The sequence below is a fragment of the Aquila chrysaetos genome, chromosome 13 (genome assembly GCF_900496995.4).
Source record: "Aquila chrysaetos chrysaetos chromosome 13, bAquChr1.4, whole genome shotgun sequence".
Taxonomy (NCBI): domain Eukaryota; kingdom Metazoa; phylum Chordata; class Aves; order Accipitriformes; family Accipitridae; genus Aquila; species Aquila chrysaetos.
In genome coordinates, this window is record NC_044016.1 from 28,340,041 (window position 1) to 28,359,913 (window position 19,873).

The following is a 19,873-nucleotide window of genomic DNA, read 5'->3' on the forward strand; positions in this document are numbered from 1 at the left end:
CTTGAACTCTGTGTGAGACCTTGGAGAACGACAGCTCGGTTCTTATTGCACTAGAGACCAGGACAGAGAAGCTGGAGCCTGAAGCAGCCCTGACACAGATTATTCATTGGTAAGGCGGTACCATCATGCTTCCACCAACTATCCCAGCTAATTTAGTTTGGGGCAACAGAAGACTTGACACTACTACTTCAGGAGAATGTTAAGCTCTGATTTCTATTATAGGGGAAATCTCTTTAGGCTGTGATAAGTTCCCATCATTCAACAGAAATGAATCCTGCTTGATTCTGCCTCAAATTCCCAGTAAAAGTGCATACATTCAAAAAATGTGTTTTCCTTGTTTACTTTCTAGGGTTTCTTTTGGCAAAACAGGATTATTAATATGTCTTTAAATACAGAAGACTGATTAGACATTTAAAAAAAAGATTTTGAAGCAGCAGAATGTACTATCATAATTATCTCCTGTAAATAAAATGATGTCTAGAATTGCATCAATCCAAATATCTACAGATGAGAATTGCAGTCTGCTTTTGAAGACTGGAAACAAAAGGTATTAGCCTTACATGTATCACCATTATATGATCTAAAAATGTTGTTCTGTAATATTTGAAAGGGTTTCAGGGGGAAATAAAAAAATAAAAAAAAATCAGTTGTCATCTTGTTCTTACTTCAGCAAGCATGAATTTATATTCTGGTAAATAATACCAGTCTCTAGTTTACAGCAAGAAACTAATGACATATCCAAAAGAGCATAGTAGAGCAATGAAAGATAATATAATTAGAGACAAAGATCCAAAGTTTCATTAATTTTGGCAAAGGCTGGTCAGCCAACCCACTACAGATCTGTACCTTGTCATTCAAGCTAGACTGCCAAGTAGATAAATATGTATGACAGTAGTTATATCACTCTTTGTATTCTGTTAGCTGTATAATTTGATTCTCATTTGGTGCTACTCATCTGGTCTGCTATATCTGGGGCAAATCTTTGGAGAATGCAGCTTTAGATCTCATAGACACTGGTTAATCATTTTTTCTCATAGTTGTGAATATACCAAAGACAATTAGAGATACCAGTTTTTAAAATGCACATATACAGAAGAACAGACTGACTCAAATAATTGGTAACTCCACACAAGTGGAGTAAAGCCAGGGTGACAATAAAAACTTCACTGTTTCGGTTTTTGGTTGTTTGTTTTTTTATTTTTGGTTTGTGGGGGGTTTTTTTGTTTGTTTTTGTTTTTTTAAGCTTAGAGCAAAATAGAAATAAATACCAGCAGATTTTTAGGGGGAAAAAATTAACATGAATATATTTAATTAAACAGGTAACCCTGCTTATGAAGCAGTATTTAAAAACAAACAAACAAACAAACAAAAACAAAACCCCCAAAACTAAAAAACACCATTAATATAGTCACATGGAGAAGCCTGTAATTTTTAAATAAATGTTAGTCAACACATCTGAAATAGGGGAGGGGATCCAAATGGCCATGAATTTTCTTACAGTGTATGATAGACAAAAATAGAGAAGCTACATACTGTTCTGCAAAGAAAGACATTCTGATGGTGACATATAGAATTTCTATTATTCTTTTCTCCTCTTCAGAAATAAGTAGCAGAGCTGAAAGATACTATAGAACCCACCGTAACATTTAATATCACCAAAATTCCATACCTTTTTCCAGAATATGGATTACATATTCTTCACAGAAGTATAACATTATACTCTCTTGAATTAATGTCTGCAACTCATGATGAACTCCTGATCTCTCAGCTGATTTGAGAGAAATATAGATCTTAAGAAATATGCCCACCAACAATCTTAGCCTATACCCAGGCCAATAGCCTGAAGCAGTCCCTTTTCAAAGTCTATAAGGAAATGCAGGGATATACTATCCTTTCTATTCAACTTGCTATGGAAAAGAAAAACATGTAATATTGTCAGAATGAAATGTCTGTTCTTTAACCATTCAAATACTGGAAGCTCTTCCATGGTTGATTTTTTTGTGCATGTATATGGGGTGGGGGAAAGGGAGTGCAGTTAATGATAGCTTTGTTTCTCCAGTTTTTGGTGGAGGTTTTTTTATTTGTTCCCCCCCCTCCTCCTGTTAAAAGACTAAAATCAGTGTTATTCAGAAGAATAACAGTTCTGGTCCATTTTTGACCCTATTCCTGAATTGCAAATGATGTCTAAGTCATTTAAAATCCAAAAGAAAAACTCAGGAAAAAAGCCCTTTTTCTTGCTTTATAGAAAGTAAGATATCATATGTAGCATCCAACCTTTAAAAATAGGCCAAATTCTGTCATTATTACCATATTAATATCAGTATTATGATTCTTAAAACAAACTAGTTCATTGGATGCTTTCTTCATTAAAGAATTAACAGGCCTGTAAGCTCTTCTTAAGTTTCCCAGTTCTCCAGAGCACCAAGACCTGGTGCACCAGACCTGGTGCTCTGGTGTCCCTACACAACCTGTCAGATATAACACTCATGTATCATGTTCTTTAATTTGTCACAAGACTATAAAACCCCACTATTTGGATTAGATATTGTTATTCCTCACTGTAACTGAAGAAATTAAGGTGCTGATCTTATGAAAAGAACACAAAACACTAGATGGTTACCAGTATTTCTGCCCAAGGGAAGGAATAAGATACTGAATCAAGGTTTGTGTCAGAAGAGTATTTAATAACTTCTAAGCAATGTGGAGATGAAACATACCAAAAAAAAAAACCAAACCAAAAACCCAACCCCCCCAAAAACCCTAAACACCAAAAAAGTATGTGAGAATACCAACAGCCTTCTATATTTAATATTTTTTTTCTCATCTTCATACTGAAACACATTTCTCTCCATGAAGCAGCCCAGCTAAACTTCCCAGATATCAAAGGAATAGGTTGGCAAAGGGGATCTGCTGTGACGAGTTTGTAAAAGTTTTGTCTCTTTTTTGATAACAGACTCAAAACTTGCTCTGTTATCATCCCTGTTCTCACAGGCTTAGTTATTCTCACCTTGAGAGATGCATACACAACTGAAAAACTTAGACAAAGCTAGCATTTTCCTATGCTCAGTTCACTTTAAGCAGATTTTAAGTTTTCTTATAATGAAAGAATTGAAAGGTATTCAAGGCACCACACATGAGAGTCCTGACTGACATGGCAGTCACAAAAGCCAAGCACTAGGTAGAAGCTTATCTGACAACATGGATTTGCCCAAACAGGAATAAAGAAAGGTAAAAACTTCTTCGTATTGCTTTGCAGCAAGGGGAAGGTTTCAGTTCCCTGTAGTCCCGAATACCCAGTCCTCATGCACTGGTCTTATAACTTCCAACGATCTCAAATCCTAAGCAGAAGTTGGCATAGGCAGACACCTCTTCTCCAACCCTCTAAATCAATTTTAACATATAAGCAATATCCCCAAAATGAGAAAGACTAATAGTCCATCTAATTTCATCTCCTCTCTAACATCATACACTTCAGAGGACTGTATGAGATTTTCCAGAGAAGCAATACAAATGGATTCTTTTTGGGAGGACCTTCTAAATTTTGGGCAATTCAAACTGGTAGCTTTTTGCCCATACATACCCAGATCTCTCAAATGCTCCTGATCTGGAAACTGATGTGAAAATCTGTGTTCAAAACCAGTTTAGAGATTTAAAGAAATTGCAATTCCAGCTGTATCCAGTATCTCAAGAATCTCATCTCATTCTCTATTTCTATGCTAAAATACAATTAATTGCCATTTTTCAAGCTACTATGTTAGCTTGCTCATCCTACTTTATTTTAATTTTAGGTCAATATACTAAAACTATACAAAGTTTCACAACAGCCAATATTGAGTAAGAGACATCTATACAGAAAAAGAAAAGAAGAGTCACAAAACATTCTGTGCATTGTACTAACACCTTCAGTAAGCAATTCTGGTAAGTGATCTAAAATGCACCCAGTCTCATTATCAAAAATAGTTGCTTTACTTTTTTAAAAGGGAGGACAAAAATGTTTTCAAGATGCAGAATATTTTTTTAATGCAAGTTTTCCATCTAGTTCTGTTGGATACTAAATTTTAGCACTTGGAAGCACTAATCTCTTCTAATCCTAAATGATGTCTTTTTGAACAAAATGTGTGAGCAGATGATCCGCTGCTTGTCAGGCTTCCTGTACTGTCTTTGGTCAGGATAATAGTGGGCAGCATGATTTTTCTTGCAACACACTCAAACCTAAAAACAAACCCAAAAAGCAACCCCTCCCCCAAACCAACAAGGACAACAAAAAAACCAACCCACCAGAAAACCCAGTAAGAAAGCAAGCAGAACTGTGAATTATCTTGGGTGAGTAATTAACAGGTCCATTAGGTTGTTTTGGTTAACCACTTCTGAAACCACATACTTATCTATAGAAGTTCTATAGAATTTAGGTGGTTTTTCAAGACTGTTTAAGGTACTTGAGAGCACACATTGCACTGAGATTTGATAGACTACTTGTTTTTAAGTCTTTAAGGAAGTTTTGAAATTATGTCCTTAATTTTCAGAGGTTCTGAGTACTCAGACTCCCACAGGAGATCTGCCTGTGTCCTACTTGCCTGAAAAGTATATCCCAGCATAACCACTGCTTTCACAACTCCCTCAGTGCTTTCTGGATTCCTTATAACTGCAACCTGTGACTTTAAAAGAAAGCTTAGACTTTACCTAAAGGAAACAATACTGGCCTCATCAAAAGACAAACTGATGAACTCGGCCACAAGTACAGAAAGAGCTCTTAATTTTCTTTTATTTATTTTTTTTGGAATTGTAAAGACTTACACTAAGAACTGCTGAGTCTTCAAGGGCTTCCATAGACAGCTCCTTGTTTGGAGTTTTAAGGACAGTAAAATATGACTCACAGATTGACTGAAAGCCTGGCTTTAGTTTACATCTGGTTTAGGTTTAGGAGTCTGCATGCTGCATAGCTGCAGCAATTAACCCTTTCAGTGATGGCGGAAAAAACAGCTAGAATTTGTGGCTGCACAGCTGTTAATGAGTAGGCAAAAGTAAAGACTTAATTTGGTTAAAACAATAGCTATTTCTGTAAAGGTAGACTGTAGAGATAACTGTAGGATTGACCAAAACTACTAACGTTGCTATATTATTTTGTTAATAGCTACCTTGAGAGATTTGGCATTTTATTATAAAAGACGGAAGGCATCTTTTCATCAGACTATGGATCTATGGATCATATAAGAAAAAACAAAAATCTATTTCTTAATTATGAAAAAATCTTCACTCCCATTTATATCAAAACTACTGACAGAGAATAACAGAAACACAGACACTTCAAAGTATCTTAAAACAGAAAGTTTTTGATGTGGCAATGAATTCAAACTCTTCAAGAACACAATTTTTTCTCCGTTTCAGTTCTCTGTCCTCCAGCTCCCTACCTTCTCTTGAAACAACTTGGAATACCAGTGTAGAAGCACATCTAAAAAAATATTAGGTTTTTGAGAAACCTCTTAGGATGGACTTCATTTCATCAAACTTTAGCTATTTAAAAGATAGGTCCCCAGACTAGACTCAGGACCTTTCCTCAGCACTTAATTTTAGGAAAGGACAATCAATTTTAGGACAGAAATCCCTTCCTTTTCTGTCATCTGTAGCGGGACCCTAAATGGCTTAGGCTGCTTAACTTTGTTAATTGAAGTTGAAATTAATACGGCTCCTGTTCCTGATCAAGAAATGGCACCAAAACGTTGCCACAGTCTTAGCCCCATAATCAGAACTGTGATGGAAACAGAGCGTCTTGTGAATATGAAAAGATACAAGGATACATGCGTGTGAGAGAGAGGGGATGCTGTGCAAATAGAATGGTGCATCTTTTTTATTTTAGCCTGCAAATGTTAATATTGCCTATGAAAGAACTAGCAATGGATGCAATCTTATTTTGCAAAGTAATCCATGCACCCCAGACACAGAGTTGGCCACGATGAGGAAAATTCCATCTCAAACTACAGCTTGACTGCACTCTTAGGGTTGGGGCCTCTTTGTAGTTGTTAGGGGTAACCATTACTGAGGCAAGAGGAACGATTTGTCAAAAGCTAAATAGTTATAACTATGTGAGAAAGATATGGTAAGGGGTCAAAGCATAGCATGCCTACTACTGCCCCATCTCTCTCAGTCCCACATTGACACCACCTCAAATACAACTTTTAAACGTCTTTCTGTTGCACAATATGGTACTTCCAATGCTCTGATTTACACAGCAGGTATTAAACCCAAGAGCACATACCAGCTCTACAACCAGCAGATCCAAGCTGAATAGATAATTTTAGGTGACTGTAAGAAGCACAGAAAAATAGGAACGTGTATTTTTCCAAGTTACTGTGGGGCTTTTCTTAGAACATACTTTTTAAAATACCAAGTGTTCTGCAAATGCTTAACACTTGATAAACATTCTCAGTCACATTTATTCCAAATCAGAGAGATGTACTGGGCCACACAGCCTGCTTTGTATCAATGGAGACTTTTCAAGGAGTTGTAAACACTCACAGTAGGAAAAAAAAGCATCTCTACAAAAATAATATTTAATTATCATAATTACTATTTGTAATCAGTTTTCAGTCAAAGATATTAAATATGACAACATTATGACATATAAACAAGTCCTGACTTCAACCTGATTTTATAGCAGTCTGCATTATATGGTATTATTCATGTCTTCAAAATTCTACTAGTCAGATTTATTTTCCGCCTGACATTGTTTCTAATTCCCTTTTAGCTGAGCTTCAGTGAAAGTGTTGCAATAAGTGACAACTGATGAATTATTTTTTGATTTGCAAGAATAAACTTACTATTGTAAAGCTAAAATGTTAATGTGTAGCCAAAGAACAGCTTCTAAACAGTTTTTACTTGCCTTAAGTGCTTCACAAATACCGTAACTCTCACTGCCATTTTAGTGTCCTAGTTCTTTTCTAAACTAAATACATGTCTTGAAGAATTTCATGGGCTACAAATCCAACATTTTCCTAAACCACAATTGTACCTCCAGCGAGTGTCAGAGCAGACAGGATTAAAACATTAATTGATGCAAAACACCATTTCCCCACATCTTTCTGCCCCACCTCTAGCATTCTGAAGTGTCTAGAAAAATATACTGATAATAATAGATACACAACACAGGTCCTAATCAGTGAGAGTCACGCACTGCTCTTGTGACCCTGGATGCTCAATTTTCTTTACATGGTGAGTTGATTTAAGTCATGTGGCAAGTGCTAAAGTTTCTTCCGTGGAATGACATAGGAACAGAAGTCATTGCTTGGCATGACTGCATCAAGGAACCTTGCTGACAGCCAGGAGAGATCAAAAGCAGATCAAGTTGCTTAACAAACTATATGTCACTGAAGTCAAAAAGGCTAAAGTGAGAATCCTGGAGAGCTGTGAAATCTGGGAGCAACAGATGGAGCCAAACTCCCTTGGTTTGTTAGTAAAAGGATCTACCTGTTCTTTGGTCTTCTATCTTAAAAAAATCCCCTAGTATATAAACTTTACCCCTGGGGTCTATATTATTTTAAAAAACAAAACCAAAACTGAACTATTTGCAAGTTTGATATTACATAATTAGTGTAGCTTCCACTATAATTTTAGCAGAGAATTATTATTTTTTCAATTTAAAAAAAAAAAAAGTAAATTTCTGTCTTGTTAATCTTGGAACAGGCACACAGCATGCTTTCTGAAAGTCTTTTGGATTTATACTTTTAATCTGAAATCTTAGAAGATACTTTCTTTTCTAGCATTTACAAACTGCAAGGCATACACAGTTCATAAAAACTTTAAAATGGACAAGAGCCTCCACAGTCAAAAGGGAGGAAAGCATACAAGTTTGAACATCATGAGTGCTTTTTCTTTTTAAGCAATCAGCGTAACAACTCATTTAATACAAACATAAGCCCAAGCTCAGAACTGTGAAAGAGCATGACAATGAAATTATTTTACAGAACTGTAAAGATTATTTATATCTGCACGTCTCTCTGTATGCTACTGACATATTTAGATGGAAAAATACAGCATTGCTAGAATGAACTGCTATTATTATGGATACAAAACTTTTTTTTTTTTAAATAATAAACTTCCTCTACTTTGTGATTTTTTGTTGTTGTTGTTTTTTAAGCAGCCCCATAATTTTATGAAAGGATCCTTCTGGGATGAAGTTTACCTTTGAATAATGATCATAGAAAGTTTTTAAAGGCAGAAATAAAATATCTTCAGAAGCTTTCATTCCTAGGTGAAGCAATATCCCCTTCCCCCATTGTACTAAGTGTGATCTCGCTATGCATGGTTTGCAGGGTATTTGAAACTAACATGGACAGAATACCCTTGAAGTGGTGATACTGCCTCTTATGTCCAATTTTCAGTTTTTCAGTGATAAAGAACAAAGCAAACACCCACCCCCCCATAAATGGTGAAATCCTCTCATGAATCTTCCATCTAATTACTGATGAAAATACGTCCAAGTTTACAGTCTGCATCTCAGTATAAAACTGGAATGCATTTGTGGGCATCTATTTCTATAGCTTTAAAGTCAGTATTTCCCAGGAATACTCAATACTCATCTACTTTCACTGACTTCAAAAGGAGAGGACCATATTTAGGATTTTGTCAGAATTTGCCCAGCATCTTACAGCCTTCTTCCTGCTCAGTCATTTAATGAGGCACTTGCTAGCTCTAGTAACTCATAAGGTTCCAGATGCGCATTAGCGAATCTGGTAGTACACTTAAACTAAATGCAGAAGAAAACCACTTTGAAGTAATTTTATCCATTCAGCTAAAACTTGTACTCTATTTTTAAAAGACTGTCATTAAACTTGGCTATCCTGTCTCACTGAAAGCATTACAACAATTAAGCTATTGGAATACCCAGAATTTTTAGTGAATGCTCTTGCAGTCATCAAATTTTTTTAACACAAATTATTTTTAATTTAGGGTGACACTTTTGTTTGGAAAAGAGAGCCAACACAAAGCATTTTGCATCACTTATGGATGATAAGAAGTCATGAATGAGATTGCAGACTGGTATTGAAATTGTCACTTCATATCCAGGAGAGGATGCAGAAGGGGGCTGATGCTGTCCCCCAAAAAGTTTATACCAAATGGAATAGGGAAAGAGTGATGGTGTCTGCAGTTATTCTTCAGTTTTATTAACTACAGAACAGACTGACAACAAAGACTCCAGCCTAAGGGCTGGATTGGAAGCACAGAAAGAATTCAACTGCAGCCTGATGGCAGAGTGAAGCATGTAATTTCCATTTTTACAGAACCCCTGCTTTGATCACGGCATAGTGTGGATTTATTCCATAAGAGATTTATGTCTGTGTGCAAATTTCAACCTTGATCTAAAAATATCTAACCCTCAGTCTATATAAAAACATTTCTGGTGAACTTGCAAGGAATAACGTCTGCCCCCATGGATGTTCGTAAACATGCACCTGAATTCAAGTACCTTTTTTCAATCAGACCTAAGCATCTTTCTCCTCTATGGGCGAGCTTGGAGATCAGCCCTCAGATTATATGAAAGTTGCAAGAAATAAATTTTCATGGCTGAAATGTGGGATTTTTGCCTCCTAGATTGTTCAGGGCAGCAAACAGATGGTGCTGCAGTTCGCCCCTCAGCATCACACTAAGTGACCTTGATACAACTTTAAATATTACCTCTAAACATTTAAAACAAATTTTAAAACATCCACACAGAAAGCTTGATAGGGGCAAGAATGAAAGTTCAGGTATCATTTGGTAACCATGTTATGTTTTTGTTTTAATAGAGAACCTTCCATTCTAGGTTGTTCAGGGACTAATGGTTTACCAAACCATTCCTTGTTCTCCAGATGCATGCCATTCAAAATCAGCAAGACAACAGAAATATAAAGATAATTTCACTCCTTGATTTGAATCCTTCTCTCCAAGATATAGCATAATAGTACATAACTGGCCAGTCTAGCAGAGACTTTTGGCAAAAATATTGAAGATCATTGATACTAGCCATCATTTGTGCAAGCTACTCTTGCTTAACTTAAACTTAGTGCTTAGTTCCCAATGTTATTAAAAAATGTATTACATGTGATACATGTTCTTTATTCAAGACTAGAAAATACATCTTATTTTAAGCTTGGTGGGTTCATTTAAAGAAACCATTCCAGAAGCAGGAGAAAAAATACTTCCTTTGCATATTATTTTTTACTAAAGTCAGGTTATTTCAACTGTTTTTAACAACATGCCATATATATCATCTACCAGAGAGTATTTGGACCTGATTATCAATGTTTTTTTTGTCATGAATGTGGTCCAACACTTTGCAATTCTTTTTATAGTGAAAGACTTGTTGAAATCAGTTTGAAAAAAAAAAAATTGTTCTGGTTTTGAAACAAAAGATTTTACCTAACTGGTTTGATGATGTTTATTTAAATAACCTTTGCCAGGTTATCTACAGAAAATTATGAATTATTGCTTAAATGGTCATGAAAAAGCAAATTAAGGAAACAAAATAGTAATTGAGAAGTCAAAAATACCTGACTATTTTTATACTATCATCTAATTTCTCAAAATGATACAAACAATAACAGCAGGGATATGTTGGTAACATATAGTTAGCACTTAATCTAGGTTCAGTACCTCGCAAATCTTTCTTCATTTTGCGGAGATCTTTTTGAAAGTCTTCAAACTTCATTTGTGAAGCCTGGAAGAGATCTTGTGGGTCTGGAAGAGGAAAGATGCATTGTTCTTTCCCAGCATCCTGGCAAAAATGCAAATGAACAGTTACATAGTGTTCATTACTTTTTTATATATTAAAATATATAACTGAAAGCATGAAGAATATTTGTGCACATTTCCTCATCTCAGCCAGCAGAAGAGTGAATTTAGTAAGTTGATTTTTTTAACTGGAATTTAAAAGAGCAAAATTAATTCTCACTCACCTCATCAAAATTACGCAAATAGTATGAGACAATGTAAGATAGAAGACTTCTGCTGTTGTCCTGTATAGAAGAGAGTAAGGTTTACTGTGTTACTGAAACTCACTGAAAAAAACAAATTCAGAAATGATAATTCAAGTAAATGAAATATTTAGTATCAAGTACAGAAACATTTTTTGCTGATTTGGTGCCTTCACTTAAAAAAAAAAAAAAACGAAAACCAACACCCTGAAATACCATTTAATCGTTAAAGAAAATAATAGAAAAATATGTTATAACACTCCTGTAAGCCACTCCTGATTATTGAAATTTACCTGTTTGTAAACTGAACCCTTACATTTTGAAATTTCCCAAGAAGGAAAAGAGAAATTGTTTCAGGGTTGATGTATGCAACTTGTTTCACAACATTCAGATCTTTTTATTAATCAATAACTCTAACCAAAGCAAAGTTAAATTAAACAAAGAATGTTATTTTTCTAAATGAAATTTTGGCACTTTTGGGGGTTTGGGGGGGGACTTTCTCATTGTTTCCCTGCTGTAATCTCTGTAACAAAACTTCAGCAGAAAATCTTTGATTTTAAGAGGATTTTTGACAGAATTACATTTTCAGATAGTTTCAGAAAACTGTTTTGTAAGAACTTTTCTGAGTGATCAGTAGCAAATAAACTGAAGATGTATCTTGCAATTGCAAGGTTAATGGTCATAATATTTCCAGCAAATTACATCATACTAAAGACCTGAGTCACCAAAGCAAATTTAGTGTACCTAAATGTTCTACTGAGCTGAGTACTGGTGATGTATCTAGAGTCAACCAGAAGGTTCAGCTAAAATAAGCTGCCCTAAACACATTGTACCAAGGCTTCATTCACATCGTCACTCCCTTTGCTTACCAAAGAAACCAGCATGCCAAAATGAAGTTCCTCCACCCCTTTAAAGGCAAATGGCTGACATGGTCTCTCAACTCAGGGTGAACAACAGTCTGCTCACATTAGCTAACCCAGCAGCTGACGCATGTATATTTAGTGAGTGACCAAGCAAGGAAACAAACTCTTCTTTTTCTGCCACTGTCAGAATAGCAGATCTTGACGACGACTCACTAGATAGATGTAGGGGCCAATTTAAAGTCTCAAGAATTATTGCTATAATCTTTCTCATACCACTGTCCACATTCAGATGAGTCTTTTCATCATAGCCATAGAGACCCAAAGATTTTTGTTTCCTTGTGAACGAAAGCAGATATTTGAATATAACTCCAACCTGAACAACCAACGCCAAAAAAGTGCTGGTAACATACAAGCTCCAGTTTAGCACTGAGCAAGAAACAAGGTTACTTATCGTTCTCCTTACTCTGACAACTATATAAGACAAATATTAAAACAACAAGTACTTGCTGTAATTACTATTTACTTGGGTGGTTCCATGGTCCTATGTGAAATGCACACTCTGTAATCATGATGTATATAAAGGATGAATTTTGGGTTATCCCAAATGCTCAGGATGCCTATTCAACCATTTTCAGGAGTGATTTTTTTTTTTTTTTCTCTCACAAATATTTTGAATCAGCATTGAATCACAGTTAACTTTCCTTTTACAATTGTTTCCACTTCTGTAATAAACCTTTTAAGTGTAAGGATCATAGTATTTCTCCTGAATACAGGAAAAGTTAGAACTATGCAGTGTACCGAAAGTCAAATACATATCAGATTAGGAACTAAGACATAATTTAACGTATTTTTGTTTGTACAGTAATAAAAAGAAACGGTTTATTTTCATATTTCTACAGAAATATAACCAACTCTAGAAGTGTCATCAGCTAATTATAGTAACAAAAGAATTCCCTTTGACATGCGTTCATAAGTTTCACACCATTTACTTGGAAATGGAGACAAAGTATTTTTCTGAGAATTTAACATTCTCAGGCCTACAGGAAGTATAGAATCAACTTACACTGCTCTTGACATCTTTCAGTTTTGGCAGGATATCAAGTCCAAACCCATCAGCCTGTCCTCGTGTCCTGTTTCCACCATTCATGTAATTTCCAAAGGCAAGAACCAAACCCAAGACCTGCATAACTCCTGACCCATTTTTCAATGTCTACAAAACAGAAAGAGAAACAATTCTCTGTTCAAACTCACAATAATATTTATGGTTAACAGTATTACTGACAAGCAGATTTGTTGATACTTTGTTTAGAAGTAATATTTATATAAAGCCTTAAATATAGTTTATATATTATATATAATATGTATTTTTATATATTAATAACTTTATATGACAACATGTAGAGGTAGAATAATATCAATATGCAATTTGTTGTGAATGGAGAATGTTATCTCCAAAATGGATACTTAGAAAAAAATAAAAGGAAATCTGTATGATATTATCAGAGGTGAGCTGTTGAGAAAAATAAAATAGTAATTCCCTAACTGATGCTGATATTGTGAATGGTGTATTTCATTTAGGAGAGAATTCTGCAAGAAGTTCGTAAAAAACCCACATGGAACAATGAAAACATTTAATCAATCAAATTAAAAAAAAAATCTATTAAGTGGTAAAACAATTAAATAAAATATTTCAAATAGTTTTCAGTTATGAAAATACTGATGAAACCTGAATTTTAAATTTGCACAGAATTCCAGTAATCTCTTCCAGCTAGAGACAACATTGCTGTCTTTAACTGATTTTAGATATCAGAGATGTTATTGAGTTGCAAACTTCTAAAATCCAAGCAAACACAAGGTGGCATGAACTGGCATTCATTTGGAAAGGAGTGATATGGTCACTATGAAGAGGGAAGACTTTGCTTTAACAAAAGGAGAAGGTACACTATTTTCCAGACACTGATATACATTTATGGCAAAAACATGATATAGTTCAGTACCAAAAGCTATTCTTAAAGTTTGCTTTGATGTTGAAGCACAATCATAAAACGTTCTATTCTGCTATCCTTTGGAATTAATGAGTACTTAAAGTAAATAAAGCGTAAACTTTTGAAATATGAGTACAACTTAACAAGATTAAATATCAGAAATTTAGCTCTACCTTTTCACAGAGCACAACCTACCTCACACAGTTTCTGTAACAATTCAAGTTTGCGACGGATTGAACAAATGCTTTCTGAAAATGTTGATTGGAACAGGATGCAAAATACACGTTCTGAAAAGTTGGGAATTAGTGAGAGTTCATAGAGGAACCTGTAGGAGTGATTAAAGAAAATTGTATGAGTCACTGTCTGTAGGTACAGTATTTTTTTTTTATTTTATAACATCTCTAGATAGTTTACTATAGCAGGGAAAGTTTTCTGAAGTAAGCAAAACTGTTCTTTCATAAGTATGTTCTTACTGTTCTGGTTTATCCAAAGACTTGGCATTTTCTTTTTCCTTGGATGCCTTGCTGTGCTTTTCTATTTTTTCTAATTCATCTGATTGTGCTCTCTAGAATAAAGGAAACAAAAGTAATTAAAAAGTATGAATTAAAAACCTAGTCAAACAACACAGATAAAGATGCCCTTGTAACAAACCATGTTCATCGATTTTTTTTTTTTTTCTTTCTAGCATCTGCTGATGGTAAAACTACTTAGTCCATAGAGTGATTTTAAGTATAAATACATCTGATGGAAAACAGAACATCTTCCAAATAATATTATTGACTACTAGTAATCTACAGAAGATTTATTCATTCAACCATGTACTGAGACAATAATCTTCATTCCCAATCCCTTTTCTTTGGCTGTTTATAAAGTTTTTGGATCAAAGAACTCTCTTCTTGAGTTGTATTTCTCTTTCCAAATCTGTTGGGCTGCATTTGAATGCAATCTGATCTTTAAATATATATTTAAATAATATTTTTTTTAAAGTAAATGAAAATAGGCTTGTACTGTTTACTGCAATTTAAATTTTATTTGGTACTTGGAAAACACTATGGAATAACAAAAAGTAGTTGATTCATAATGGAACTATCATACATACCATAATACATGAGAACTACTGCACACTTCTTTTGAGTAAAATGATTTTCATTTTTATCTTGATAAGCCAAAACAATTACATGTAAACTGCCTAGTTTCTTGGAGAACCCTGTGGCACACTATGCGGTCTTTTCCTCAATATTTCAATCAAAAGAAACAGAGCCTCACTTCTTTCTGTGCTCCATTCTACAGTGAAATTATTTTTTCCAAGGTCAGTACTGGAAAATGGAATGGCATGGAAAGGAACAAAAGTGGAGTGGATATTTCTCCTTCTGACCCTTCTTTTGACATCCATGGTGGTTTTCAAAATAGATTCAAAACATGAATCTGTGCAAGAGTGAAAAAAGAAGTAAATATATCTACCTTTATTCCTCTAAGAAAACATTACACACATTTTTTAATTTACTCCACCACAGAACTTGAAGACAACAGAGGAAAACTATATTCTAACTACTTAAATAATGGCAAAGCAAAAGGTAGGCTGCATCTGCATTCTTTCTTGCGTGCTTTTTCATGATTAGCCGAAGAGGTATGGAACCATCTCAAATCATACTGCCACAGCTCCATCAGCAATCTGAAACCAGACAGTCAGGTTTGGACAGTTCTTCTGAGGTTGATGAACATATTTCCATGTGAAAAGGGAGAAAATACTGATGTGAAACAGAAAGATTAAGAGATTGAAGAGTATCTCAGAGCAAAAGCACTTCAGAGTTTCTCTGACTACTTCAGGAAGTCTAGAAATGACTGCAAGACCATCTGTCTTGAATACTACACATCCTAACATTTAGTCAGCATTTCTGTGGATGTTCTTCAAGGGTCATCTTCTCTAAAGTAGTCTGATCTTGTCTATTAAGTACTCCAACAGACAGGAAATATTGCAAACAACTTTTTTATTTCCCCCCAGAAATAAAATTTGTTCTTGACCCTAAGAAATTATAATGGTGGTAGTACCTGTATCACAGATTAATAGAATAGTTGAGGTTTGAAGGGACCTCTGGAGATTGTCTAGTCAAACCCTCTGGCACAAAGCAGAGGCAGCTAGAGCAGGTTGCTCAGTATGGTGTCCAGCCAGGTTTTGACTATCTCCAACCTCATGAGCTCTCTAGGCAGCTTGTTCCAGTGTTTGGACACCTTTGCTTTAAAAAGAGGTGTTTCCATTTTTAAATGGAATTTCCAGTATATCAATTTCAAGATGCCCACTACCCTTTGTGTTTACGCTGGCTATCACTGAGTCTAGCTCTGTGTTCTTTACTCCCTCTTCCCAATTACGTATTTGTACATACTTGATAAGATCCCCCTGAGCTTTCTCTTCTCCAGGCTGAACCACCCCAGCTCTCTCAGCCTCTCCTTGTACGATAACATTCTCCAAGCCTTTAATCATCATCGTGGCCCTTCACTAAACTCGCTCCAATATGTCCATGTCTCTTGCACTGGGGAGGCCAGAACTGGACAGAGCACCCTAGATGTGGTGTCACCAGTGCTGAGAAGAGGAGAATAATCACTTCTCTTGATCCTTCCTTGATCTATCTGTGCATACTGTGTCATGCCTTTCTCAGTTAACAACAGCTAGGCTGAGACTAATTTACCAGTTTTTAATTTTAGTATACTGGCAGTAAGTTTATTCAACTTACACTTCCAAAAAATTTACACTTGTAAATTGTAAATGAGTTTTTTGTAAAAGTAAACAAATTCTCATACTAACAGTTTTAAAATTAAGTTCTATTATTTCTGGCCAATCTGTAAAGTATATTCTCTTCTGTTAAACTGAAAGGAAATAACTTGAAAATTTTTCATAACAGTTAAAGAGCAGAAAATATCTTAGCAAGAAGCATAAAGCTAAATGGTTATTTGCAAATTCTTCAGAATAAATAGTGAGAGTACTGTCTCTTCTGACCTTCTACACATAATGAAATATTAGAGTGCTTATCACAGCAATCTATTATATACATGCATGTTCAAGTTGTTAATGTTTCTCCACCAAATCCCATGGGCAAAGGTTAGGCAGACTCACTATTCCTTATTTAAGCCATTATTCTCAGATTGTGTATGCAAAGAAATAACAACTGGAAAAGATACAAAGGCTAAGCATGATTCACTCAAGGGTAGGCCTGAACAAAACTCAAGAGATATGGTTTATACTCTTCACCAAAATCAAGAGGTCCAAATATATTGTGCAAGTTCAGAATCAAACCTGAGTTACAAGTCACTAATTTTGGTTCTGGTATCCAGAATTCCAATTTATGTGTATTTTAAATTATGATAGAAAAAGGAATAAGGCTGACAGGCCTTCTACACAGGTATTATTGAAGATTATTTCTCAGAATTTTTATCAGTTAGCTTTACAGTTAATGCTTATCTATTCTCTAATTTACAGATGGATAATTTAAAAAAAGCTTTTATATTACCCTCCAACATTTGTGTCAAGAGAGAAAACGTTCAATAGATACTTCTCATAAAAGTCATTAATCTGATTGCGTTAGCAACTCTTTGAACATCACTGCTATTTATTTCCTTGAATTTTAGCTATTATATAGCATCATAAATGGAACAAAATAGTATAATATACCAGATTTGACATATCTAAAATAAGGCAGCATAAATCTGATACAAATTACTGCAAAAAAATACACTGCTTTAGTTTAAGTCTTTTCCCACGTTTTTCAGAGTATAAACTTACCCTATATTTGGTCTTACCAAAGTTCATAAGGGCCATTTTTCCATTTCACAACATAAATCTTAGATTTCCTGGTTATTTTTTTTTTAACTTGCAACAGAACCTTAGCTCTGAGTTTAGACCAGTTTAAATGTGTGTAGGTTTTTTAATTCTGGGGTGGATTTTTTGCTCAACTTGATTTTCAAAGTTAGTGCTACATATTTCAAAAGTATCAAGCGACTTGTCTAAAAAAATATTGCCAAAAGTAACTGAAACAACAACGATATACAGAGATACACAGATTAATAACTATCATTCCTCTGAAGCTGGGTCATGTATCAGAAGTCAGGTACAATCTATAGTCTTTGCAGAAAAACATTAAGACATTGCACTGTAAATGCCAGTTTTAAAAAAAAAAAAAAAAAATTTAAAAAATCACAAGAAATGATTGAGGAGAACGTTTGAATCTTAGTGGCAGAGCAGAGGCATGCACTTCAGATTTCTAGGTGCCTTTTGCTCTTGCAAATGGCATTTTGAGGTTTTTGAAGGCATTGACCTATGTCTTTTAAAGATAGAGACAGGATGGACAATTTTCCAGGAGTCAAATTAAGAAAGTATACGCGTTTCATTTTGTGATGTAAAGAGACTTGAAAAGGGCAAATCCATAGATCAAAGATAAACCTTTGATAAAATTTTTAATCCATTTTAAATACACTTATTTTCACAATAAAATGATTACATAAGGAGGAACAGGCTTATCTTGCTTCAAACAGTGGTATTTTAGCTACAATCTCAGGTGCTAAGAGGCTACCTTTTTTCAAAGTAAACATTCCCTTATTTACAAATAAGTACATTTCTCATCACAACTAATAGGGCCTAACCACACACACCAAACTGACAACTCCACTGAATTTTATCTAGATTCTCCCTCTCTAATTATAGCTGCGACCTGAAAGCATTGCTGTTAGAGAGTTTGTAAAAACACATTAAAGTAACTGTTCCACATATAGTTTTATCTGTTAAGACTCTCCTATTAAAATTGTCTAGATCTTAATACATAGCTGATTATCAACACATATTTAAACTTTTTATAAAGCAAACTACACAACCACGTGTAAGAACTATGTGACTGTACCATACAGTGCTGCAGTAACAAAGTCCTTCTCACTTGATGCAATACCACTTAATTCTATTAAATAAATTATTGAGGGCTTGGGTCTTTGGCAGGGTGTGGGTTTCTTCGTTTATAAAAAGTCAATAAGATGTATACAGTAACTTTGTGGTTTAACAAGACTTTAATTCCTCAGTAAACAGGAATTGAGCCCTCGGGACTTTGGCTTTTGAAATGAGGGTGTGTTTAGGTTTGGAGACTGCCCAAATTTCATTCACATTTAAGAAGGGAAATTACCATGCCAGACATATGCAATCAGAAAAAATGATTACATTCTGAGGGAAGACTGTAAAACAAATGCTCCCATATGTTCCATAGAGATAAAATAGAAGGGCTGAGAACTAGTACAGAGGTATTTAAATATCCAGCAAAAAATCCCAATCCAATAAATAAACCCCAAGAACTGAATATTAAGTTAATGGCTACAAAGTAGCTGAATGAGGCAAAGCCATCCCCCACTTACAACACAGGATGAGGCTGAGAAATAAGGGAGGAGTCAAATATGCCAGGCTCTCTGGTACCACCCCTTGCTTACACTTTTTTATTGAACAATATTGTTATGATTAGTGCAGGTACCAAGGGAAGCAAATGCAAGGTCTGATGTGCTTTGACTAAAGATTGAAAGTAAAAACAGATTTAAACAATTTAAAAAAATGCTTCTTTCAAGACACAGCTTCATCAAACAGAGGATCCAGGATTAAAATTCAGATCCCCTTATGAACCTTTCTCCAACTAATTGGGGGTTTTTTTGTTCTTTCTTTGTTTTTTTGGTTGGATTTGGTTTTGGTTTTGTTTTCTGTCTTGTACCCAAGCAAATATAGTGATAAAGATAGGCTGCTCTGTCTTCTATTCAAAGCAAAGAAATATATTATAGTCATTCCAACTTTTTGAGTCTTGCCTGAGATTAAAATATTATATTTTCCTCAATCAGGACAATATCTCATAGACATTTTTCTGTAATTAGTGAAAGCAATGACAAAAGGAACGCAATGGCATTTGGTTATTTCAATAACCTGCAAATTTTCAGGTAATCCATTATACTGGAACTCTGAGGTATATTAGAGATGACATTAAGAAAGCATTTGAAAAGTATCTTATTAGTACATTAGCCACATAAGATGACTACTTATTAAAACCAAAATAAAAAAAGTCTTATG

General features: G+C 34.8%; 1 protein-coding gene across 4 annotated transcripts in view; it reads right to left on the reverse strand.

The window, feature by feature from the left end:
• FMN2 (formin 2) overlaps window positions 1-19,873 on the reverse strand; it is a 163,766-nt gene that overhangs the window by 49,711 nt on the left and 94,182 nt on the right. For all 4 annotated transcript variants that reach the window (XM_030035450.2, XM_030035448.1, XM_030035452.1 and 1 more), the window contains 5 exons: window positions 14,268-14,359; window positions 13,990-14,119; window positions 12,873-13,019; window positions 10,929-10,988; window positions 10,627-10,747 (listed from right to left, as the gene is read on the reverse strand). In XM_030035450.2, coding sequence (XP_029891310.2) covers window positions 10,627-10,747; window positions 10,929-10,988; window positions 12,873-13,019; window positions 13,990-14,119; window positions 14,268-14,359 — 550 coding nt within the window. The remainder of the gene's footprint in view (window positions 1-10,626; window positions 10,748-10,928; window positions 10,989-12,872; window positions 13,020-13,989; window positions 14,120-14,267; window positions 14,360-19,873) is intronic.